At 37.8% G+C, this 25242-nt stretch overlaps 4 protein-coding genes across 10 annotated transcripts in view; 2 read left to right on the forward strand and 2 right to left on the reverse strand.

The window, feature by feature from the left end:
- Nucleotides 1-375: 375 nt before the first annotated feature.
- Nucleotides 376-2442, reverse strand: pigh (phosphatidylinositol glycan anchor biosynthesis, class H). The gene is made up of 5 exons (XM_084432984.1): nt 2169-2442; nt 1860-2069; nt 1675-1758; nt 1499-1586; nt 376-1407 (listed from the first exon to the last, which is right to left on the reverse strand). The coding sequence occupies exons 1-4, from the start codon at nt 2343-2345 to the stop codon at nt 1512-1514; spliced, it is 546 nt and encodes a 181-aa protein (XP_084289110.1). The 5' UTR covers nt 2346-2442; the 3' UTR covers nt 376-1407; nt 1499-1511.
- Nucleotides 2443-3848: 1406 nt separating this feature from the next.
- Nucleotides 3849-15219, forward strand: zfyve1 (zinc finger, FYVE domain containing 1). 3 transcript variants are annotated; one of them, XM_084431696.1, is made up of 13 exons: nt 3849-3932; nt 4065-4166; nt 5960-6385; nt 8431-8935; nt 9059-9273; nt 10745-10851; nt 11817-11925; nt 12024-12121; nt 12214-12331; nt 12416-12586; nt 12669-12849; nt 13468-13584; nt 13807-15219. In XM_084431696.1, exons 3-13 carry the CDS (start codon nt 6029-6031, stop codon nt 14037-14039), a joined length of 2211 nt encoding a protein of 736 aa, XP_084287822.1. In that variant the 5' UTR covers nt 3849-3932; nt 4065-4166; nt 5960-6028; the 3' UTR covers nt 14040-15219. The 3 variants fall into 3 exon arrangements, with proteins under 3 accessions (XP_084287822.1, XP_084287823.1, XP_084287821.1); XM_084431697.1 differs by lacking the exon at nt 4065-4166 and having other exon boundaries at nt 3882-3932; XM_084431695.1 differs by lacking the exons at nt 3849-3932; nt 4065-4166 and having other exon boundaries at nt 4927-6385.
- Nucleotides 15220-15913: 694 nt separating this feature from the next.
- On the reverse strand, nt 15914-22573 carry wdr21 (WD repeat domain 21). 2 transcript variants are annotated; one of them, XM_084431699.1, is made up of 14 exons: nt 22484-22573; nt 21996-22132; nt 21492-21547; nt 21249-21406; nt 20925-21007; nt 20702-20804; nt 20236-20379; nt 20085-20134; nt 19568-19647; nt 19373-19465; nt 18674-18771; nt 16871-17050; nt 16623-16737; nt 15914-16528 (listed from the first exon to the last, which is right to left on the reverse strand). In XM_084431699.1, exons 2-14 carry the CDS (start codon nt 22097-22099, stop codon nt 16296-16298), a joined length of 1497 nt encoding a protein of 498 aa, XP_084287825.1. In that variant the 5' UTR covers nt 22100-22132; nt 22484-22573; the 3' UTR covers nt 15914-16295. The 2 variants fall into 2 exon arrangements, with proteins under 2 accessions (XP_084287825.1, XP_084287826.1); XM_084431700.1 differs by having other exon boundaries at nt 21996-22129; nt 22484-22552.
- A 433-nt stretch (nt 22574-23006) lies between these two features.
- Nucleotides 23007-25242, forward strand: part of dpf3 (double PHD fingers 3) — a 38199-nt gene continuing 35963 nt past the window's right edge. For 3 of the 4 annotated variants that reach the window (XM_084432073.1, XM_084432074.1, XM_084432075.1), the window contains exon 1: nt 23160-23281. In XM_084432073.1, the coding sequence (XP_084288199.1) occupies nt 23250-23281 (32 nt within the window). In that variant the 5' untranslated portion in view covers nt 23160-23249. Of the gene's footprint in view, nt 23282-25242 lie in introns of all 4 variants that reach the window. The other variant, XM_084432076.1, reaches the window with a different exon arrangement.

The raw sequence follows: 25242 nt of genomic DNA on the forward strand, positions 1-25242 counted from the left end.
TATGCAACAGGCTCGCGCGAGTTCCTATAAGGAAATTGTAGGCTATTTAAATACAGAGTTGGCATGGAAAACATTTCCTTAGAATATGTAACGGTTAGTGGAATCATAAGAAAAGGTAAACACAGAAACAAAAACAACTAGTTTTGTGGTCCACGAAACAACAGAAGACAGTAAGATCTACAGTAGTGTGAAGGATGTTCACAACAGCTGTGCCCCAGAAATACTATGAAACTGATATTGCAAAAAAAGGTTCACTTGCCTTCTGTTGTCTGACCTCTAGAAAGCATTTACTACAGGAAACCACAGTATATATTTCCACTTGGTATTTACAGTATTTAAACATAATTAAAAAATGTTGGCACCAATAAAATAATTGATTCAACTATGTAATTTATCTGAAAAAATCATTGACAAGTAACTTGGTAGTGCTCTGAATTCTGCAAAAAGAGCTCAGATAAACTCACTCCATCCAGTTAGAGTGAGTTGAACCCGTATGCTAGCTCTCAGACATAAACTGCTTTGGATAACAAGATATCCTGTGTAACACAATCAAATGCTGACCCGTCAAAAAGCGAATGAGATGGATTAGCATAATCCCTCAAGTGACCCACAATAATGGTGGCCAAATAAGATCTGAATAATGCATTGATTCTCTACACTTCTTTAAAATAAACTCTCTGTATTGTTTTTATTCATCAAGCAAATTAGTATTTGCAATTATAATTGAATTAAAACAGTTTTTATTTTGACTCTTTAATATAAACATTTATTAAAATCAAACAAAAATGAACAATTAAAATGTCATATCACGGTAACATTTTACAATAAGGTCATATTTGTTAATGCATTGACTAACATAAAGTAACAATGAGCAACATATTTTTACAGTATTTTGATTTACAAAAAATGTATTAGTAAATGTTGAAATTAACATGAACTAAGGTTAATAAATGCTGTAGAAGTATTGCTCATTGTTAGTTCATGATGACTAATGCAGTTTACTAATGTCAACAAATGAAACCTTATTGTACCAAATAGGAAATCATTCATATTTAATAAACTAATGTTGCATCAGTTTCCAAAAATTGGCACACATGTCCCCCTAGTGGCTATTTAAGGTCAGAAACAGTGAGGAAAAACAAATGGATATTATACTGCAACATTAATATAGAAAAAAAAAAAAAAAAAAAAAAAGCAATGAGAAATACAAAATGTCTGATCATAAAATAATGTTTTTAAACGAGGTGAGACAACTGTAACCACTAAGTTTGTGGATGGAAAATGTATCTAACAAACTACTATATGTAACAGAAAGATGTAGTGTAGTTTAACAATATAAATACTACCAACAATACGCTTATGGTCCATTCTGTGGTTTTCCAATCTTTATCCTGTTTCAAAGGAAGACTGTTGAGTAAAAGAAATAGAACCATAAATCATATATAGACACAGATGGAACTATGCCAGTTATGTAAAACATGTATAGCATGCTATGCACCATAACATGAACGTCATCTGGTCTCTGCAAGAATCTCTTGACAGCTCCTGTAGACCTGAACCAAACAATTCAGCCGAGGCTTTGAACTCTGACGGAAGAATGCAACGTGTTAATTTGAATGAATGAATGAATGGGGCAATTATATATGACGTGATTCCTATACATCTGCTTCATACCTGGAATAGAGGGACGACGCTTGTCACAGTCTCAGGCTCTGCCGGGTCCTTGATCAGAATGCACAGATAGTATATGATGCTGTGCTGAGGTGGAAACATTCAAGGGGTGATTATTATTATTTTACATGATTTTGATTTCTAGATTACAAAGTCCATCATGCACGAGAGTCAAAAACCTTGTTTACCATATAAACGGCCTCGTTGATGACTATGTCTTTCAGCTTGCTCATCTCAATGAAGGTCGTGCTTTCTCGTCCAGATGCGTAAGATGAAGACAGCTGGATGCCGAGGGAGCCGATTATAAGAAGAGTCTCATGGTCCACTTTTACAAAATGAATATGAATCATCATCCCTGCCAGCGTGAGGATGATGGCACTCGACAGGACAGCAGTGTTCTAGGCATTAATAAAAGTCAGTATAATTATCTCATTTTAGTTTTATACAATTAAATATGCTTACGAGTTCATATTATTTGCATTATGAAACGTTCTTACCTCGGTGAAGAAAAATATAGCATAAGCAATTAACCATATAAAGCAGGTGCACACCATCACCTTGCGCAAGGACAGTTTCGGTGAGGTGACAGTAAACTCTCTGCAGAAAGCAGAGTGAGTTTGGCAGTCTAAAGAAATCGAGTTGCCATTTATGTCTGTGAACTCTTCCTCAGCCATAGTTATCTCGCTGTCAGAATATTATGTGAGTGAGGACTTGAGTTTAACTAGCTTTGTTTGTCATTTGTCAACAGGCACTGATCTTCTTCTTACAGTATGGCGGTGGCAACTTAATAAAAAGATGCATTTCCGCCACCTACTGGACTGGGGTTTGGAGGAGCATTGCGGTTGACCTTAATTATTATTTTAGTTATAATGTGCCTTTTTATGGTAGATAGGCCTATTATTTGATTTTACGTTAATGAAAATGAGGCTGAGCGAGAGACGGGCAGTTAATTGGGTTGTAGCAAGGATATAAATGTTGGTTTGTAGCTACTGTTGTGTATGATGGGTGTCAACCATTTCTTTAAAATACATGTTTCCTAAATAAATAATAATAAAAATAACTCATGTAGGCTATAGGCTATCATGTTGAATTTTCACAACCAACACAATAATGATTTGAATGTCTGTATGTCTGACCCTCAGATCCTCACTTTTCATTAGTGAAATCCAGTAGCAGAAAAATTGAAATGTTGTCTTCCCTGATCATAGTTACTACAATGACTTATGTAACTGGTGATGAAAAGTGACTTAACATGATCCTTGGGAAAAAGAGAAAGCACTTTACACTTTAGCATTGCTAATTAGCATAAATAATTTTCTTTATTAAGTAGAACTTACTTTACACATAATTTCATATTTACTTCTATTGTCTTAAATAGAATATGGAAATATGGTTTACGTGTACGGACAAATGTACTGACATGACCTGCATTTATTGTACACTTAAATATAGGCTACTTTAATTTCAATTCTAATGACACATCATGTATTTAAATATAACTAGGCTACAGATTTATAATGAAGTTGCAATTAAGTACATGTGTTTTAGAATGTTAGTCAACACATCAAAACAAGTGTGCTTTTATAAAGTACAATAAAAGATATTAAAACACATTCATTTAAAAATGTAGGCTACTTCAACCGTTTAATTTGACATTTTTTAAAAGGTGTAGCCTACTTCAGTATGATAATTTACACTAGGCTGTAATAGTATATTACTATATTAGTATATTACCTGCAAGAACAGTTTATTTATGTATATATATATATATATCACTGATTCTTGAAATAAGGGACAAAACATAATTACATAATTAAATAACAACAAAATGTTGCAATTTGTCTTAAAAGACAATAAATTATTTCATTTAAAAAGGCTTTAAAAGTTGGATATGAAAGACTTGTATATGTTTAGACCCTTAGTTTTGTATATATTTATATTATTTCATAGTAATTTTATAAATGTACTATGAAAGCCCATGCAAATTAACTTAGCAGTATCAAACTGCAAAAAAAAAAAAAGTGTTTTAAAATGCCCAAATATGAATATGAGGTTAATTCGAAGGCTTAATACTTAAAGTGAACATTGCATTATTTTATACATTAACAACAGCCTTTCAAAACCTGTCATCAATTCATGTCAACTCCATCAAATTTTTTCAAAATTCAAAATAAATCAGGCATATTTTGGTCAGCTTTAACCCTGAGGACCTCCTTCTACTTCTTTCTGTTGATGAATGCAGCAGTCCAACACATGGTCTTGTAAGTTTGAATTTTTTTATATATATATATATATTCCGCAAACAAGTTGAAATCCCTGTGGTCACAGCTTTTATGTGTCAACACTGTCTTCAAAGTAGGGATGATTTTAATCAAGTTGGAATTTTGGTTTAGTTTAGTGGCAGCTGAGGAAACACATGGTGCACAAACACAGAAGGCAAAACAAAGTCCAAGACTGGTGTCACAGTGACACACCCTTTGCCGTGTCAAAACTAGGTAAATATCTTTAATCAGTTTGATTCTCGATTAGTTTGTCAACACCGTACGATGGAGGTTTTTCATTTTTATAAAAAAAATGATGTTTCTTTTGTTCAATTGAGTGTGTTCATACATTAAAACACCAACTTATCTACATGCATCAGTGTCTTGTGTGCACAAAACCACTGATTGTATTTATTAAAAATTAGTAAACTAAATGAAGGTAATTTAAAATGGCTTATTCCAAAATAATATTAAAAGTGTATACAATGCAATGTATCACTAAACCTTGCTAAAGCACACCATTTCTACACACTTAAAGACTTTACAGTGTTATTTAATTGATCAAACACACAAAAAAACTAATTTTCATGTGTCAGACGGAGTTGAAAAATGTCAATTTTTATAAAAAGTGGTTTATAAAAAACCTGTTCCTTTTCATGATAGATGAGACCCGTGTTTATGAAGGTATCCAATTCAAATTAATGTAGTATTGATTTTTTTGTTTGTCACTTTTCAAAAGTACTTTTGTCCCTTATCTCAAGAATCAATATATGCACAGACACACACACTTCAATTCAATTCAATACAATACAATTCTTTTTCAGAAATGAATGCCAAATGTTATTATTCTGTCTCCTCATATGTCCCCAAAAATGTCTTGTTTTTAAAAAAAAAATCATATATCTTATATCTGTCAACCTCTCCTTATCCGAACACTTAAACTGAAATTGAATTCATGTCATGATAAGTGTGTATAAGTAAATGTTGCTTGTAGAGAATGGACTCCATTTCCCATCTGGCTTTGCGTCTGGTAACCTTCGACTGCAGCTACAGTGAAAACAAGCCGATCAGCTGATCTGACCTGGCAACAACATTCACCCGAATCTACCGGGGAGGGGAATCGTTTTACAAGCTGGTGGGGAAAAACAGTTATCTTGACATCAACCGGCTTATTAATTTGTGTTTATCAAAGAGTCGTTGTCGTGTGCGATGTTTCAGGGAATTCAGCGGCTAATTTGATGAAGACTGCGGTGTGATTCTGGCTCGAAATCAGCTTGTTTTGTTCGGTCAAAGCTGTGTTGATCAATGTGTTGTTGGGTGAACATACTTTAAGGACAGTCTGTATGATACTAAATAATCATTAATTCAGCTGCAGAACTCATATTTCTAACCCCCTAGTATCCGTTGTCTTTGAAATTGGAGGATATTTTATAGACACGTATGCTAATCTTAGTTAGCTTGAGTAACAAAAGCCCAGGACGATAACAATACTCGAATGTAGCTGTTTTCTTAGTGTTTGCGTCTGTCAATAAATACGTTTCGATTGTAGTTTGTGAGTTTAGACACTTTAGACTGCTTGGTCACTTTTACATCAGCCAGAAAGCTAGACTTTAGTCTGACTTAGTGCCAGTGCTATACGGATGTCAACTGATCTATTTATAGTTCATATTGAATATTTGATTTTAAGCCAGTGTCATAATTTGACAACACATTTAGAATTCCAATGAAATTCAAGGCAAACGAGTAAGATATTTCGTTTAAGAAGAACTCAGATGCATCATTCATGAGGTATAATATATCATCATCTCTCTTGTTGATTGTACATTTAGGTTGGTCTCTGCTGTAAGTTAAGTTAGTTGGTTCAACTTTCTGAGGGATAACCAGTCGGTATATTTACAGAGAGCGTTTAGTACTTTAAATTCGGTTGTTTCTGTTCGGTGTGCTACCTCGCTATTATATTTAGACGTATAATGAGCGGTCAGGGCTCTTCAGCGGAGAAGGGGTTGAACGGTGTCCTGGTTTGTCAGGAGAGTTACGCCTGTGGTGGCACTGACGAGGCCGCCTTCGAGTGCGATGAATGCGGCAGCTTGCAGTGCATGCGCTGCGAGCTGGAGCTCCACCGCCAGGAGCGCATGAGGAACCACGACAGGATCCGAATCGCACCTGGCCACGTACCCTACTGCGATTCATGTAAAGGGGACGGTGGGGTTCCGAACGGGGGCCGGCTGAGAGCAGTGGTCCGCTGTCAGGGATGTAAAATCAACCTGTGTTTGGACTGTCAAAAGCGGACTCACAGCGGGGTCAGTAAAAGAAAGCACCCTATCACTGCCTACCCTCCCTGTAAACCCGCGGAGAAGAACTGCAGCACTGGGGATGAACAGCTGGATGCGTTGAAAGCTAAACTGGAGAAAGTCATCAGCTTTCTTCTGGTGGATGAAAAGGAAGACATGCAGGTAAGGCATTTTCTGAGAGGCTGCTCCAAGTGGTACTGACTGCAGAATCAAGTGACGTCCAAGCTCCTCTCTGGACGTCTAATGGGGTGGAGGGATAGAGGTGTGGGTAGGGTTTTAAAGGGTTAGGGTGTGGTTGGATATTCTAGCTCCAATCATTAGGCCCAAATAGAGTGGTGCTGGTATGATGTCACTTTGTAGGCCAACCGGCAGTTAGCATCACGCTGTCGTTTTGTCCACGACATGTTTTGTCCTTCAAGATAATCATCACAGTTGAAAACAACTTTTGTGAATTTTGAAGCCCAAATGCAGTCGCCAGAAGTAAAAAGCTAAAGGTAGGCTATAAACTAACTACACCACAGTCCCATGAATTCAACATCACCACCACCACTAAGCTTCAGACAACTCTTAGTTTTTATCTAAAAATAATGTCCCCGTTTTATAGGGTTAGGGTGTGGTTGGATATTAGCTCCACCCATTAGGCCCAAATAGAGTGGTGCTGGTATGATGTCACTTTGTAGGCCAACCGGCAGTTAGCATCACGCTGTCGTTTTGTCCACGACATGTTTTGTCCTTCAAGATAATCATCACAGTTGAAAACGACTTTTGTGAATTTTGAAGCCCAAATGCAGTCGCCAGAAGTAAAAAGCTAAAGGTAGGCTAAAAACTAACGACACCACAGTCCCATGAATTCAACATCACCACCACCACTAAGCTTCAGACAACTCTTTCAGTTTGTGTCTAAAGACATTTTCCCGGAACGTTTGAGTTAGAATAGTTTGTAAGAGCACAATTATAACCACAACGATGCTGTAAAAATGAACTGAGCTGACCTATTCGGCGTGATGACGTTTAATCTCATCGACAGCCTCTGTAGTCCCAGTTAGCCACTTGTTAGCAACCGCCTTATTCAAGACACATAACTTAAAAAAAAAAAAAACACGAGTAGGGGAATATTGATGTATTTTACGTTGCAGAATAAAATTCACCACACTTACCACAGACCTTATTTCAGCCATTTAACCAAAACCCCATTCAAAAAACCCATTAACTTCGGGACGATGCTCACTGCAGAGCAAATGGGTGGAGCTTAAGTCTAGCACTGCCTCGCTACACATCCAGTGAGGAGGAGTGAATGTAATTTGGGCCTAATGGGTGGAGCTAGAATACCAACAACACCCTAACCCTACCCACAACTCTATCCCTCCATCCCATAAAGCTAGTGTTATTTTTTACGTGTCCGCGAGGACAAAGTTGAGCAAAGTTTTTAAACCTTTTCTCTCACTCCATGATAATCTATGTATCATTCGTTCTTCTAATTTGTTTTTTAATTGAAAATTAAAGGAACTAATGAGATATGGATTTGGACTACTGTAGGGGTTTTTCGTCATTTCCTATTTTTAACTTGTGTAAAATCGAAAAATCGTTATTTGTTTTTATTAATTGTATTTGTTAATAATGACACAAGTCCTTTTTTCGATTTTCCAAATTTTATTTAATGGAATATTAAAACAACGAATGATACACAGACAATTGTCACTTGGAGCAAGGATTCTCTCACTAGTTAGTTTGGAGTGGGAAGTGGAAATCATGGAGCGGAGTGATTACAGAACGCCTTGAGCAGTCCCGGGCACCAAAGTTGAAATCTGGCCTGGCCCACCATGGACAGCCCTGTGCTCCCCCCATCTCAGCCAAGGGGAAACCCTCTCCCTGGAACGCGATTTCATCCTAACGCAACCCCCCTGAACGCCTGCTGCTTGATGTCCAGTTTCCCCTCGCTGGACATAACAGGTGGAGCTAGATGGCCCAACCACACCCTAACCCATAATGTCCAGAGGGGAGCTGGACGTCATTTGGCTCTGCAGTGAGCACCACTTGCCTTAAGCAGTGAGGGAACTCACTGTCACAGTCTTTTAATCTGTGCGTTGCATTGTGACAAAGCATTATGCTTTCTCTTCTTTTCAAACTACTAGTTGTTTTTTTGTTTTACGTAACTGTGTGATATTGCCTAAGTAAATGGCTTATGTTTATTTCCTTAACCGGAACAGCTGAAGGATGAGGAGGAGTTTGTGAGGAAATTAGGCTGCAGGCCTGAGGAGCTCTTGAAGGTGGTGTCCATTTTCGGCAATACTGGAGAGGGCAAATCCCACACCCTCAATCACACTTTCTTTCTGGGTCGTGAAGTGTTCCAGACATCCCCAACCCAGGAATCCTGCACCGTTGGGGTGTGGGCAGCAATGGACCCTGTTCATAAGGTGGTGGTTGTTGACACAGAGGGACTCCTGGGGGCAGGAGCTAACCAAGGACAGCGAACCCGGCTCCTCCTGAAGGTGCTCGCAGTGTCTGATCTGGTCATCTATCGGACACATGCTGACCGGCTTCATGATGATCTTTTCAAGTTTCTCGGGGATGCGTCAGATGCGTATCTAAAGCATTTTACGAAGGAGCTGAAAGCTACGACTGCCCGCTGTGGTTTGGATGTGCCCCTTTCGACTCTGGGTCCTGCTGTTATAATCTTCCATGAGACAGTCCACACCAAGTTATTAGGCTCAGGTCAGTTTACTGAGTTTTGGATGCTTTCCACTTTGCTGTCCTATTCACAAAACAATAGGTTAGAAATTACATTGAAATAGATAAAGTAAGCAAAATAATGAATCTCTCTCTTGTGCGCTGTAGATAAGCCATCAGAATCAGCTGAGCGGCTGCTTCAGGAACGTTTCAGAAAGCTTGGCCTCTTTCCGGAAGCATTCAGCTCTATTCAGTACCGGGGCACCCGCACCCACAACCCCCCGACTGACTTCAGCGGTCTGCTGCGTAGCGTGGAGCAGCAGTTAGACAACAACACTACACGATCTCCACGGTCTGCCGGTGTCATCTACAAGGCATTGCAGGTAATTCGGTGTTTTTTGTTTTGTTTTTTTATTAATAAGCTCAATCACACATTTAACTCATCGATTACATGAAAGGGTGGAAGTGTTGGTTTGAATTACTTTTGTCCAAAAATCTTTTTTCTATTTAATTTTTAACCTATTAAGAAAGTCCTCAAGTTTTCCTCAAGTGGCTGCTTACAAATCCTGAGCACTGGCCTTGAAAGACACGTGTGTGTGCTATTTTCAGTTATACACTCACCTAAAGGATTATTAGGAACACCTGTTCAATTTCTCATTAATGCAATTATCTAATCAACCAATCACATGGCAGTTGCTTCAATGCATTTAGGGGTGTGGTCCTGGTCAAGACAATCTCCTGAACTCCAAACTGAATGTCAGAATGGGAAAGAAAGGTGATTTAAGCAATTTTGAGCGTGGCATGGTTGTTGGTGCCAGACGGGCCGGTCTGAGTATTTCACAATCTGCTCAGTTACTGGGATTTTCACTCACAACCATTTCTAGGGTTTACAAAGAATGGTGTGAAAAGGGAAAAACATCCAGTATGCGGCAGTCCTGTGGGCGAAAATGCCTTGTTGATGCTAGAGGTCAGAGGAGAATGGGCCGACTGATTCAAGCTGATAGAAGAGCAACTTTGACTGAAATAACCACTCGTTACAACCAAGGTATGCAGCAAAGCATTTTTGAAGCCACAACACGCACAACCTTGAGGCGGAAGGGCTACAACAGCAGAAGACCCCACCGGTTACCACTCATCTCCACTACAAATAGGAAAAAGAGGCTACAATTTGCACGAGCTCACCAAAATTGGACAGTTGAAGACTGGAAAAAAGTTGCCTGGTCTGATGAGTCTCGATTTCTGTTGAGACATTCAGATGGTAGAGTCAGAATTTGGCGTAAACAGAATGAGAACATGGATCCATCATGCCACTGTGCAGGCTGGTGGTGTAATGGTGTGGGGGATGTTTTCTTGGCACACTTTAGGCCCCTTAGTGCCAATTGGGCATCGTTTAAATGCCACGGCCTACCTGAGCATTGTTTCTGACCATGTCCATCCCTTTATGACCACCATGTACCCATCCTCTGATGGCTACATCCAGAAGGATAATGCACCATGTCACAAAGCTCGAATCATTTCAAACATGTCAATGAGTTCACTGTACTAAAATGGCCCCCACAGTCACAAGATCTCAACCCAATAGACCATCTTTGGGATGTGGTGGAACGGGAGCTTCGTGCCCTGGATGTGCATCCCACAAATCTCCCATCAACTGCAAGATGCTATCCTATCAATATGGGCCAACATTTCTAAAGAATGCTTTCAGCACCTTGTTGAATCAATGCCACGTAGAATTAAGGCAGTTCTGAAGGCGAAAGGGGGTCAAACACAGTATTAGTATGGTGTTCCTAATAATCCTTTAGGTGAGTGTACATTTTAATGTATCAAGTTAATGATGAAGCTCTTGTTCACAAGGCTTTGAGTGAATGCTTCAGTGGAGAGATTCCTGATGAGCATCTGGCAAGCAACTCTTTCTTTCCAGATGAATACTTTACCTGCTCTAGCATCTGCCTCAGCTGTGGGTAAGCTGCTCCTGACTCTCACATACAACTACTCTACTCTACTCTACTCTACTCTACTCTACTCTACTCTACTCTACTCTACTCTACTCTACTCTACTCTACTCTACTACTCACCATGGCTGCATTTATTTGACCAGAAATACAGTAAAAACACTAATATTGTGAAATATTATTACAACTGTTTTCAATTTTAATAGTTCAAAAGAACAGCATTTATTTAAAATAGAAATGTTTTTATAATATCTTTGCTGTCTCTTGATCAATTTAATGCATCCTTGCTGAATTAAATTATATCTTTCAAAAAACATTTGAATGGTAATGTTATGGATATCAAATATAAGTGTTAAGTCATGTTAGCAATTTGGTTCTTTCCGACAATGGCCTAAGGAACTTAAATATGGCTTAAAAAAAACAAGGCTTGATTAATTTAGACAAAATATTTATTAAATGACCATGCAAGGTGTGGGGATGCGTAGAACTTGTTCCTTTTGAAGCCTGTTAAATGACAAACCCTTTGAATGAATGTTAAAGACAACACAGGTTCAATTGAGCCAATGCTCAAAAGGGTTCACTGAAGTCCCTGAGCAACAATTTTTAGCAAATAAAACGAATATTTGCATATATTATGTTTTTAGATTGCTAAATGTTCAGTTATGATGCCAACACATCACCTAACTTATATGTTTAACTCCTAAAGTTCTTTTTTTAAAGTTGAGTAATTTACATACACTTTAAAAATTGGTTTGATCAAATCAATAAAATTAAATAAAAAAAAACAGTTCAAAAGGAGTTATTTGTGCAGCGCCACTCAGCTGGCTAAACTAGTAATTAGATGTTTGACTAAGCTAGTTTTGACTCTTGTAATGCAGGTGGAAAATTCCTTGCATGTACACCAGACTGAAGCCTGTTCTGAATTACATATATTCAGAACAGGTTTTTTTTTTTTTTTTTTTTGTGTGTTTTAGCTCAGGCTGTAAAAACAGCATGAATCACCTACGAGAGGGTGTGGTGCATGAGGCTAAACGCCGTTGCCGCTATTCAGCACACTACGATAATCGCATCTACACCTGCAAGGTAGGTCCTAAACAATGCAACACATGACCTGACCTTACCAGCTATACATATTCTGTGACTGCCCAGGTCTGACATTATGTGTTAACCTGCTATTCCAGGCTTGTTATGAGAGTGGCAAAGAGGTGATTGTGGTTCCAAAGACGACGGCATCCTCTGACTCACCTTGGTTTGGCTTGGCCATATACGCCTGGTCCGGGTGAGTGGTGTTTTTGGATTGTAGTTGTACAAAGGTGCATTTACTTCAGTTCATTTAGACACACAGGACTGAGTTGGGGTTTTTCTTTGCAGATATGTGATTGAGTGTCCAAACTGCTCTGTGATATATAGAAGTAGGCAATACTGGTATGGGAACCAGGACCCTGTTGATACAGTGGTTCGGACTGAGATCCAGCATGTCTGGCCAGGGGTGAGAGAAATCTGCTGGTTTTTTTTCCAATGTTTCCTCCATTTAAATAGCAAAGTTTTATTCATTTTCACATTTCCGTCTCAGTCTGATGGATTCCTGAAGGACAACAACAATGCTGCGCAGAGGCTGCTGGATGGTGTGAACTATATGGCTCAGTCTGTTTCAGAGCTAAGCGTCAAGCCTGCCAAAGCCGTCACCGCCTGGTTAACAGACCAGATTGCTCCTACCTACTGGAAGCCCAATTCTCTCATCCTTGTGAGTTTTAATGCTAGGTTCTTTTTTTAATTTGCCTTTTAAATGAAGAGAAGTCTTTACTGAAGAAAGAGGTTTTTTTCAGAGATGTCATAAATGTGGAGAGGGATTCCAGGATAATGATACAAAGCACCACTGTCGGGCCTGTGGAGAAGGTTTCTGTGATGGTTGCTCCTCTAAGACACGGCCAGTCCCTGAGAGAGGCTGGGGCCTGGCACCTGTGCGAGTCTGTGATGCCTGCTTTCAAGACAGAGGCATCCCAGAAGGTATACGACAATTTAAAAAAAAAAAAAAATTATATTTACCCAGAAGGTATACAACACTATATATATATATATACCCAGAAGGTATACAACACTATATATATATATATATATATATATATATATATATAATATATATAATATTGTGAAATATTATTACAATTTAAAATATATTTATAGTAGTGTATCTCTCTCCTCTCCTCTCCTCATATAGATAGATAATTTATTTCAGTATATAATATAAAGTGCATACTGTAATACTTTCAAAATTAATAAAGGTAAAAAAATTATTCTGTTTTATTATAGTCTACTGTGCAATTATGCAAATGTATCTGATACCTTTATCAGTGAGATCATTAATATCTTAAATGACTAAATATTGTAAACAAAACAAAACAAAACAATGCTTAAGTTTCAATAATGCAATAAACTTTTTATTTTTTAGCAATAAACTAAAGCAATAGCAAAGTTTTAGCAATAAACTAAAACAATGCAATACTGGTTTCAATAATTTTGAAAGTAGTACAAACTTAGTATAAGACACTGATGCAACATTTTGTGACATAATGGCATTATTTCAATTCATAATATGAATAATATCAAAATTGTGATCTCACACAGAACTGCTGGATGCAGCGCTGGAAGAGGAAGAAGGTGGGACTCTGATTGCCAGGAAGGTGGGAGAAGCTGTTCAGAACACATTAGGAGCGGTAGTCACTGCCATAGACATCCCTCTTGGTGAGTTCTTCACTGTATTTCTCAGTTTTATGAACATGATATGTTGATACTAATATGAATTCACACTGGAAATACAGTATCAATCTATTATAATGTTTTTATAATTAAGTAGATATATTATTAATATACATTTTAAACCTTTGGCTTATTTCATCATAGTTACATACTTGCACTGGAATATCAGCATATACAAATGATCAAATGCACCTGTGTATTTACTAGGTCTGGTAAAAGATGCCGCCCGTCCAGCATATTGGGTCCCTGACCAAGACATCCATTGTTGCTCCCAGTGCCAGCGCGAGTTTAACGCCCGTCTCTCTATCCATCACTGCCGTGCATGTGGACAAGGAGTGTGTAACGACTGCTCCCCTGATCGCCGGGCCGTGCCCTCCAGGGGTTGGGACCATCCTGTGCGGGTGTGCAACTCCTGCAACCAAAAATCTGGAGAGCTCTAGCAGAACCGGACATCTCTCCGCATTATAAGACACCCCCATATGTGGCCACAGTGCTTCAGTACAGGTTGGGAGGGAAGAAGTGCTGCTCTCAAACCGATAAATCCTATTGGTTGTTGAAAACAAGAGGAACATCTCTGCTTTTTGTCCCAACGTTTCATTCACGTCATGCTCTTCAACGCTACATGAGCTGTTCACAGTTCAACATATGTAATGGCCTATGTATTTTCTTCTTTCAGAGGTTAAATCCATCAGGAAAATAAATGTATGTCAGACCTTTGACAATCCTTTTGTCTACCATGCAATACGTTACCTGTGGGCAGGCCCAGATGGAACAAATGTTTTTTGGGAAAACCTGCAGAATGTGCTTAAATGTGATAGAAAAAGTTGTTAAACGTGCTTAATTGTGCAAGATATGAATTATGGGCGTTCCAATTCTGTGGCTGCAGATCCATATGGACCTTCCTGTGGGTAAAGGCAGCTAACATAAGGCCTCTACAGGAGACATTAGACCGGTGCACAAATATTAGTAATATTATTTACCGTACTATTGTGTTGCTCAATTTTCAGTTTTACAAAAGATTTATCCTGTCAATTTGCTTTCAAAATGCAAAATTGTCCATATTGTTTTGCATTCCTTTACCCTCAAAGAAACCCTAGTGTACATTTTAGATTCATTACTGTTTGTCTCGATTATTTGCTGCCTATTATGAATCTGATCTCACATGATCGTGCTAAACTATCTGATATTGTTCAGCATAATTTAAATTTCTTCTTTATCATTTATTTTAAATGTGTGTACTCGAGCAGGACGTTTTTAAAATTGTCCTTTTTAACGAATCACTACCACGGTTGCCGAATCAAACTGCATAGTTACTCCTAACACAAAGCCATGATGAAACCGCACAAATGATTTGGCTCTGCATTATCTGTCAAGAGATGCCAATCCTCATAAATCTCATGTTATTATATGGTAGTAGCTCTTATTTAGCCCCTGGTATGTGTTATGATCACTGTCAGTAAAATGGTTTTCTTGGCCAAACGAACACTCATTATGTAGAATCAGGTTATTATAGACTCAGTGAGGCATGTGTGGATGACTGAACATGACAGACATAAGAAACATGAATATCATTTTATATTCTTTGCACCTTGTATGCTAATTAAATTAAACTTGAGTACCTCTAAGAGTGTGGCTTACATACAGTATAAAAATGAGTAAATGCTGTACTTAAAGCGACAGTTCACCTAGAAATTCTGTCATTTACTCGCCCTCATGTTGTTACAATACAAAACACTATGATTTTTTTCTTCTGTAGATCACAAAATAATATTTTTTTGCCTAATAAATGAAACGTTTTGTTTTAAAGGGATACTCCACTTTTTTTGGAAATAGGCTAATTTTATAACTCCCCCAGAGTTAAACAGTTGAGTTTTACCGTTTTCGAATTCATTCAGCCGAACTCCGGGTCTGGCGGTACCACTTTTAGCATAGCTTAGCATAGATCATTGAATCGGACAGGACCATTAGCATCTCTCTCAAAAAAATGACCAAAGAGTTTTGATATTTTTCCTATTTAAAACTTGACTCTTCTGTAGTTACATCGTGTACTAAAACCGACGGAAAATGTAAAGTTGCGATTTTCTAGGCTGATATGACTAGGAGCTATACTCTCATTCCTGCGTAATAATCAAGAAACTGTGCTGCCGTACCATGAGTGCAGCAGGTGTAATGATATGAAAGCATATTTTCAGGCGCTGCGTCATATCATTACGCCTGCTGGACTCATGGTACGGCAGCAAAGTTTCTTTCCAAAAAAAGTGGAGTATCCCTTTAACAAAAACAGTTAAATTCATGTTGAGATTTGAACTAAAGATACAGACAAACAAAGTTTGGATTTATTTTGAACAATTTCCCTTATTTTACAAAAAGTTCCAGCATATTTCAAGTAAAATCCTTTTTTTTCTTCAAAAACAACGAAATTGCACTTTTAGAAGGTATGTTTCAAGTGGCTATATGTGACTATAATTTAGATATATCTAAAGCTTTTTCGAAATTAATCAATTGATAATATAACGAACAAGCAAGTATTCTGAATTCCTCACAGTCTAATCTATATATTACTTTTAAAAAAAGGCAGATGGTATAAATGGCAACATTTTTGGTCAGTAAAATGACCAAATAAAATAAAATGACAATAAAAATGACAACAGATCATTTTCCACAGCAGCCTTACACTTGTTTTCAGAGGGCGATTATTAGCACGGACCCTCCAGCGTCAGCCCATCCTGATAGTCTTTGTTGTAAGAGTAGTAGTACAGATCATGACGAACAGCCATAAGGAGTCCAGGAAGTCCTTTGCTACCACCCAGCTGGGAGGAAAACACTACATTTGGGATCGAGTCCTTCCCTGCAGGGTGAGGCGAGGGGATCGTCCTGAGGAGACGGCTGTCACGAAGGCTCCAAAGCCGGGTGTAGCAGTCCTGACCCACTGCGAACGGTACACAGGAGATGTGGTATAAGCATTGCGAAACAACTGAACAAGCTCTACATGATCATGTGTGGGTTATATGAAAAAGATGTACCAGCAAGAAGCAATCCTTCAGGCTCATTGACATGAATGGGTAGATAGGCGTATTCATTGTGGTGTCCGTCATACTGTTTGACGGACCGCTTGACACGGATATCCCACAGCTTAATCTGTTCAGTGACGATATGTAGGGAGAATAAAGATCGGGTAATTCATACCTGAGTGCTCTAAATGTTATTAGCTGAACCTATATTAGCATGATGGTTGGTGTGTGGTAATTTTAGCTGTTTATGATAGACAGACATTGCCCAGCATGTCAGCAGCGAGGAGGTAGTTTTCATCCTGAAGCAGTTGGACCGAGGTGATGGCTGACTCCTGGTAGAAGCGGCTGGTCTTCCAACCGTGACTGCGACCCCTGTCACGCTGACGCAGGTCAATGCTGAAGATCTCTCCAGAGCGACAGCCGTTGAACAGCACAGGAGCCTAAAATACCAGATGCATGACACAAGTGTCCCACAGATATCTTTGCTCACATGCATAAGTAACTCAAACAAGATTAAAATGTATAAAATTCACAAAACTTTCCCGTACAGAATGTTAATTTTTAGAGTCAAGAAAATGGATTCCTTGCAAAAAAACTTTTATAAACTAGATCAAATATTGCTATAAACCATAAAATACTTTTAAAATCTTGGTAAGTTTCCATTTGTTACCTTCATTAGTTAACAGTTGTGCACTTAGTTGTATTTGTTAATATTAATTTAATAGACCTGAGCTAACATTAACTAAAAATGAACAGTTGTATTTTTATAAACTAAGGTTAACAATATTCATGAATACTGTGACAAATCCATTGCTCATTATTAGACAATGCATGAACTATTATGACCTTATTGTAAAGTGATTTTTTATTTAATTATTATAATTATAATAATTCTGCTTAAACTCTGTATTTAGGGCTATTATGCATATAAAGTTACGCTCAAGTTTTTTCATAGTGACAAGTCAGCTTGGACTTGTTCTGACACTTAGTGGCTTGGATGCAGGAATTATAACAAATTATTAATTTCTTTATGTAAACATTTTTAAAGCGGTACAAATGACTGAGAGCACCTTTAAAGGGTTAGTTCACCCAAAAATGAACATTCTGTTGTCATTAATTACTCACCCTCATGTCGTTCCAAACCTGTAAGACCTTCATTCATCTTCGGAACAAAAATTAGGATATTTTTGATGAAATCCGAGAGCTTTCTGATCCCTCCCTAGACAGCAATGTCATAACCCACTTTCAAGACCCAGAAAGGTAGTAAAGACATTGTTGAAATAGTCCATGTGACTACAGTGGTTTAACCTTAATTTTATGGAGTGACAAGAATACTTTCTGTGCGCAAAAAAAAACAAATAACGACTTTATTCAACAAATTCTTCTCTTCCGTGTCAGTCTCTGATGCTGTTCACGTTCATTTTTGGGTGAACTAATGCTTTAAATTATAGTCAAACTGGGGAGACTGGATAGTGGGAGGAGACAGACAGAAAGAGATTATATGTGGCAATAGGGACATGATGCAGGCTGGACTGCATGCGTACTACCACTGCGCCATGGCCCCGACTTAAAGCAACACTATGGAACTTTTCCTCTGCGGTCCTCCTACAGGTTGGAAGTGGAATTGTCCATTATCACTTTCTTAAATCATTTAGCCTACCGCAGTCTACTGTCGCACGCACGCCCACTGTTTATCCAGCACCGGCTTTGGAATGAATGATGTCCATAGACAAGGTAGAGTATGATGCATGATTTTATGAAAGTATGAAACGAAAAAAAACTTTGTACAATAACTATTGTAACGCTTGCCGTAAAGCAAGTCAAATTTGTAGTTTTCTTATGTCTCATTAGAACTACAGAAACGCGACCCGATCTGGCAATCTTACATAGTGTGGTTATAGCAGATAAAGGACCGCAAAGCGGAGGCATAAGTGCCTTTCACCCTGTTACGACTTGAACCACTGAAACGATTTTGGAAACATTATTTTAAGGTAAAAAAACGTTACATAGTGTTGCTTTAAACACAATGAACTTTCATTTTTCAGGCAATGCTCTCTTCTCACCCTTAGGGCAAACTGCTGAGCTAGAACATCACTTCCAGCGAGGTATGTTGCTCTGCGTCCAGTCACAGCATCCGTAACGATCACCCGGCGAGAAAGGCCTAGGTGTACATATAAAAATATATAGCCTACATATTCACCACTGTTCAAAAGTTTGGGCTTAGTAAGATTTTATTGTTTTATAGAAATCAATACTTTTATTAAATTGCTCAAAAGTGACAGTAAAGAAGACATTTATAAAACGAATAAAGTCAAATAAATGCAATTCAAAGAATCCAAAAAAAAAGAAAAAAAATGCATCACAGTTTCCACATAAATATTAAGCAGCAAAACGGTTTTCAAATAATAATAATAAATGTTTCTTGAGCACCAAATCAGCATATTAGAATGATTTCTGAAGTATCATGTAACACTGCTTAATGATATAGAAATGATGCTGAAAATTCAGCTTTGCCGTCACAGGAACAAATTACATTTTCAAATATGTTAACATACAAAAACATTCATTTTAAATGCTAACAATATAAAAAAATAAAAAAAAGTTTTACTGTATTTGTGATCAAATAAATGCAGCCATTGTGAGCATTTTCTTTAAAAAAATAATAAAATAAAATAATTTCCAACAGTATAGTGTACATTCATTCCAATAGCAGACACAGAAATGTATACAAACTCATAAAATATCAAGACTCGAGAACTCACCAGTGCTGAAGGTTTTATCAGCCTGTGGGTTGAGACACCATGCACATGACCAAGCTGTGGAGATCTTAAAACTGCACAGCATCCCTGGTTGATCTGAAGAAGAAAAAAGGAGCCAAGTCATTTCATCTTGATACAGGGAAACCAAATAAATGTTTATTAAAGAATTTGGGAGACCCAAAAGGTAAAGATTTGAACCTGGATTGAAGTTGCTGAAAAGAGAAGCAGGTAATAAGCTTACACAGCCTGGCGTCTGAGAAATGCCCACCAAACACAACCTGAAAACACTAGTCAAGAAACACTTCCTTACCAATTAGATATGTTCATGTTCATGACTATTTGGTATTTGATTCATTGTATTTACTAGAGTAAACATGCAGGTATGCTCATCTAAAAATGCACAGTGACTAGTGTAGTGAAATATTATACGCAGGTTCATTGCGTGAAATTTTAATGGAGAAATACTTTTTTTACATTAAACAATAAAATTCATACTAAACATACTCTAAAATTATACAGTGGAATGAAATTTCATAAGCATATGGTATTTGAAGTCCTCCTCTTCCACACAATGTTAAAGATTAATGAATCATTTATTTTAAGAACTGATTATGAACTGGTTATGAAAATTCCTGAAAACTGACACACCATTAGTGTTTATCTAGTAAAATAATTGAAGCTTTAGTTTCTAGAATCTGAAATGTTTGAAGGATACAGAACGTGCGAGTCTGTATGCGTCACAGAGGCCCAGCATACAGAGTTCACCTGAAACAAAATGACATTTGTTCATTACGAATTCACTACTACAAAACGTCTTGTTTTGCTTTTCGTTGGTAGAAAAATTCATTTTAAACTACCCAGCTTACCTTGCGGTTAGTAAAATAAAGATTATCGCACATCTCCACCGACATAGAGCCTTTTCTGCAGCCATGGAAATTCATAATGCCGTACTTGCAGCCTCCGTGCGACACGTCATTCACTGTGAAAACCCTCTCGCAAGCTGAATCTGCCTAATAAGATGCATCCAGAAAAGAAAAAAAAGAAACACAGTTTCATAAAACACAATCACCGCCAAAGCTTAATCTTCCTTCTTGCTAGTTTTTCAAAGAATAGACAAACTGGAGGCCAAAACCTAGGGTAACACCTGCCAACAACCCCTTTTCCACGAAAACAAAGCTAACCCAAAAATGGCTTGACTGTTCTCGAGATTCCTGACCTCAGCATAACATTGTGTTTTTCCACTGAGGATACATTTAAATAGACGGAGTTGTCTCAGAAATCTTTGTTTTCTTTCTAAGTCTTCAAGTTTTTCCCATTAAACAAGAGGCTTACAACGATGAGATGAAAGTTGTCAGTGTTTGGGCAGGTGGAGTTGGAGCTCTGCACCTCCAGCCTGTGACGTTGCATCCCACTGACTTTCACTTCATGGATCAGCCTGCAAAATGAGAACAGCCTTGTGATCAAATTCATTTTAAAGAACATCTATATCTACAAAATATCTATTAAAAGAAAAAGAACAAAATTTGTATTCATAAAACATTATTTTATGCAATACCTAGAATAAGAGCTTGGGGGCAGCAGACCCAGATGTCTCTTCTGTAACAGCAATGCAGAATTCATCCCTGTCCTGGGAGCTTTCTGAACATACCAGGGATAATCAAGGAGAAAGTTACATCTCAATAGGCTCGATAACAAATCAATACAATGATTTATTACCTACAAAACCCATCCAACTACTGCAGATATGCATTTGAACAAAACGTCAATAGACGTCTCTTAAAGAATGATGTTACAGCTGGAATTTACTGCAAAAACGTAGCAGTGAGGAACGTCCACATGAAATACATGCACGGACATATCCGGTACTTCCCCAGCTCACCTTCTTAGGAGCATCATCCTCTGCAAGAAGTGCTGCTCTCTTTCTCTCCTCTTCCTTTTTCTGGAGCCCTTCTTTTGTCAAAGGGTTACAGTTGTTGTGTCCGGGCAACAAACGAAAGTATCGGTTTTTCTCTGGGTCAAAGTAGAAGCCTGGCAACTCTATAAGTGATAAATGGTTAATGGTTAAGTGAATCATTTTATAACAGAAAGATATGCAGAGGGATAACGCAAAGTAAAAGTTCACCTGGTGCAGATGAGGACGCAGAGGACGAACCTGCATCAGCTGCTGTTCTCTCAGACCTAGAAAAGGACTGGTGTTATGAATGCTTGTTGGTGGTGACAGCTAACATATATACAAAACAAGCATAACTAAAAAAATTATCTGAATAAAAATCTGGAGATGGAACTGAACAGCCGAAACTGCTCACTTTGGGTTTCAAAACTTTAGTATGAACACATGCATTGATTTGAAATGCAACATACATGTTAGTTAACATGATGGTCCACTCAAAAAATGTATTTCACCCTCATGTAGTTCAAAACCTGTATGACGTACTTTCTTCTGTGGAACAAAAGGAGATGTTCGCAGAAGGACAGGATAACTCATCATTCTTTTCCCAAACAATGAAAGTGAATTCAAGGCTGTCATTCTTCCACAGAAAAAGGTATGGAACAGCATGCGGGGGAGTAAATGTTTGAGGAGTGTACGTGAAAGGTGACCAGACTCAGTCCGTGTTAGTTAACTTACCTATATTCCTGCTCATCGTGGGCTGAACGCTGTCTCCTCCGCCACTGTGACTGGTGTCGGTGACGGCCCCGGTCCCTGCCTCGAGCTTCATATCCCCGCTTCATTTCTACTTCTCAGGAGTCATGCCAGAATATCTGCTAAATTAGTTAAATCAAATTAATACCTTTATATTCAGATAAAGAGGAAAATGTGTGTAACGTTATTAATTTTTGGTGTTAGAACATATGAAACTAAACATTTTTGGAGCATTATTAATTAAGACAGTGGCCACTGATGAAAAACACTGATTTGTTATGGAGTTGAACAAGGAGCTAGCATGCTAAGATGGACTACTATCATGAACATTCACGTGGCTCGTTCATTTTAACGGTTATTTTCACAGACAAGTACTCACATATTTATTGATGGACGTAATAACTTATTATGTATATACCATACATTACATACATATAATCTGTAGGTAAAAAGGAAAGTCATAATAAACTTACCTGAAATAGATGCCAATCGTGCTGACTTCCTGTTTGGAAACTCGATTTCCTCACGATGACGCAGGGAATGCCCGCCTCCTTACTGTTCAATGGTGGACCTCTGAGACTTTTCAATAATGAAATAATGTGATTGGATAATGAGCTGTCAATCACATCACATGCTGGTCTCGTTCTGGTATCGTTGCTTACCGAATGAATAAAAACATAAATTTGCATGTGACGATTATTTATGTATTTAAATGTAAAAATGTAAAAACAATTTAACAACATGTCTACCAAAAAAATATACAGTGTTTATTTTAATTGTTTTCATTATATTAATATTGTTAATATTTGAATTATGACTGTTTACATTTTTATATTTAAAATAGGCAATATAAAAGTCACCAAGCAAATTCTGGAGCAAGCTGCAAGAATACAAATAAAGATCTAGTTAAAACGGTTAGATGAAGGCTATTTTGTAAATACTACAGTAGACTCTTATTCTGTGCCTGAATGTAAAAAATATATATATATATGTGTGTGTGTGTGTGTGTGTGTGTGTGTGCATAAATACCATTACTTTATCTCTGCAAGCCAAGCAAACAGTCTAAGTAAAGGTGTAATTTTTATAATTTTGACAGCTCTTGGAAGCTACGCCCAGATTCTGATTCCTAGTATTGTATTGGCCAGACTGCCGGACACTGGGGTCCGTATTGGCTGCTTTTCTTTCACAAGGATCCCAAAGAACTCAGAGATTTGGAATATTAGGTTACAGTGTGGCAAAATGGCGACTGTCATTCAGAATCCGCTGAAATCGTAAGTAATTCTAAACATTGTTTTCGCTCTTTTTTGAAAATGTGTTGTATTCCGCTTGATTTAGAGTATGTGTGCAAACCGAGTCTCGAAATAGAACTGTATGCACCGTGCATTTTGTATTTCAAGGAATTATGTCCCAAACGAATAACTGTTTAATCCACGTAGTTTCTCTTTGTGTGGGTGTAATGTATATATACATGTGACTAAATACATTTATAGCGTTGTGTTCGGACATTCATTCTGCTAATATGCAACGGTGTGTCTCAGCATTCAGCCTCTGATGGTCAGTGTGAGTGCAGCATTATATCGGATGCAATGCTTCGAGAGTGTAACGTTACAGACTCCGTTGACTTGTTTGCAGGACACCTAGATAAAGCCTTGGCCATATATGAAATCTGTCGGGATGAGCTGTCATATGACTGCTCGAGCATGTCATCGCTAAACTACTTATAACGGAAAATAATCATTTAAAGATCCAGATAAGTAAAACGATTATATGGTTCGGTTGCATTATTGTCTTAAAATGCGTATAAGTAGCGATCGAATAATTTCCCCGTGGCCTATGGAGAGAACTGCTGTCACATATATACATTGACAATTGAAAAGTGGCAAGTTGCAGAACAAGTTTTGTGGTTTAAACTTAAATACGTGCTTTTTTTCACAAGAATTCATTAGATAACTTTGTTTAACGCACATATTTAGTGTTTGATATGAGATATACATTGATATTTGCGTCGTGTCTGGTGAATAAACGCCGTTGTATGTGTAATGAAATATATATGGCTATAAAAACAGCGTAACATTCATTAAGTCAAGATCAAGTGATGGATAACAATGGAATTCACTGTCCTGTTCTCTCTTGTTTGTTGAAGTGCAGAGCTGATTTCTCCCATGTGACAGAATTCCAGCTTTTATTAGATTTACATTTATTAGGATTTTAAGGAGGGGTTTGTCCTACTTATTAGCTAAAAAGGTTCAAATTAGAATAGTCCTGAGGTAAAACCTTACCTTGTAGGATACAGTCTTAAATATTTGATGGAGAAAGAAATGATTTACTTCCAGTATCATGTCTATAATCATTTACCTTGCAATTAATAAAGCACCCTTCAAATTTCACATGTGCATTTATCTTCTGCTATTCCTGTAACATTGTCAGTAGACAAACTGTGGAATATTTGCAGTTCAGCAAGCACTTATAAAAAGAAAAAAAAGTTTTATAAATTAATAAATACTTGTGCCATTGCATGAGTAGAGTAACAATGTTAAATTGCTTTTTTCTTCTTCTTCTTTGGTCGTGTCTTATCTTGCAAGTGAAATAGGATTGCATCTGGTGCCTCCTCAACAAAAAAAAAAAAGAAAAAAAAAAAAAAAAAAGGTTGCACGACACCCTTGGATTCACACCAATCTAAATCATAGGTATTTCTATGATTCATCTCCATTCAAACTCAAGCCGATTTGTCGATATAAGCGTGTACACTGAGGGGGATGCACCAAATGCTGTGGTGGAGCAGATTAGCAATATCCCAGGATCCCTCAGTACCCATCTGTTCCGATGACTAGCCGCAGAGATGTCAGTGGGCAAGAGACGGAGCCCCATCTGCTCCAGATCATGGACATAAAGCTTCCCTCCCATCCCACCAAAAAGACATCAGGGGGTCACCGCGAGCAGGAAAGGGAGCTGTATACACCTGTCTGAGCACACTCTTGTGTTTTTCCCTCTCCCCACTGCTATTGTTCTAAATACTTTCCCATAAAACAGTAAGCATGTTTACTTATTGTGTTATGAAAGATTCTGTAAATGATGGATTTGGTTAACAAAGACTGTTGCTGGTGAAATCTGGCTGTGATTTTTTTTTTCTTCCTCTCTAAATCTCATTATGTAGCCCAGGCAAATAATGTGTTTTTTTTGCCTGGTTGTTTTGTTCGTCGTGAATGAGATTACTTCCCACCACTGTGAAATA

Source organism: Rutilus rutilus (assembly GCF_951802725.1).
Source record: "Rutilus rutilus genome assembly, chromosome: 15".
Classification (NCBI taxonomy): Eukaryota; Metazoa; Chordata; class Actinopteri; order Cypriniformes; family Leuciscidae; genus Rutilus; species Rutilus rutilus.

Excerpts from the sequence above, each read along its gene's own strand:
- pigh (XM_084432984.1), bottom strand. The coding sequence starts at position 2,345 with ATGGCTGAGGAAGAGTTCACAGACATAAATGGCAACTCGATTTCTTTA. Across the intron at positions 2,070-2,168 it reads CTATATTTTTCTTCACCGAG|AACACTGCTGTCCTGTCGAG; the intron begins GTAAGAACGTTT and ends ATTAATGCCTAG. Across the intron at positions 1,587-1,674 it reads GCGTCGTCCCTCTATTCCAG|AGTTCAAAGCCTCGGCTGAA; the intron begins GTATGAAGCAGA and ends TTCTTCCGTCAG.
- zfyve1 (XM_084431695.1), top strand. The coding sequence starts at position 5,903 with ATGAGCGGTCAGGGCTCTTCAGCGGAGAAGGGGTTGAACGGTGTCCTG. Across the intron at positions 11,926-12,023 it reads ATCGCATCTACACCTGCAAG|GCTTGTTATGAGAGTGGCAA; the intron begins GTAGGTCCTAAA and ends CTGCTATTCCAG. Across the intron at positions 12,587-12,668 it reads AGCCCAATTCTCTCATCCTT|AGATGTCATAAATGTGGAGA; the intron begins GTGAGTTTTAAT and ends GGTTTTTTTCAG.
- wdr21 (XM_084431699.1), bottom strand. The coding sequence starts at position 22,099 with ATGAAGCGGGGATATGAAGCTCGAGGCAGGGACCGGGGCCGTCACCGA. Across the intron at positions 20,380-20,701 it reads ACAACTTTCATCTCATCGTT|GCAGATTCAGCTTGCGAGAG; the intron begins GTAAGCCTCTTG and ends GCATCTTATTAG. Across the intron at positions 16,529-16,622 it reads TGAAGGATTGCTTCTTGCTG|TGGGTCAGGACTGCTACACC; the intron begins GTACATCTTTTT and ends TACCGTTCGCAG.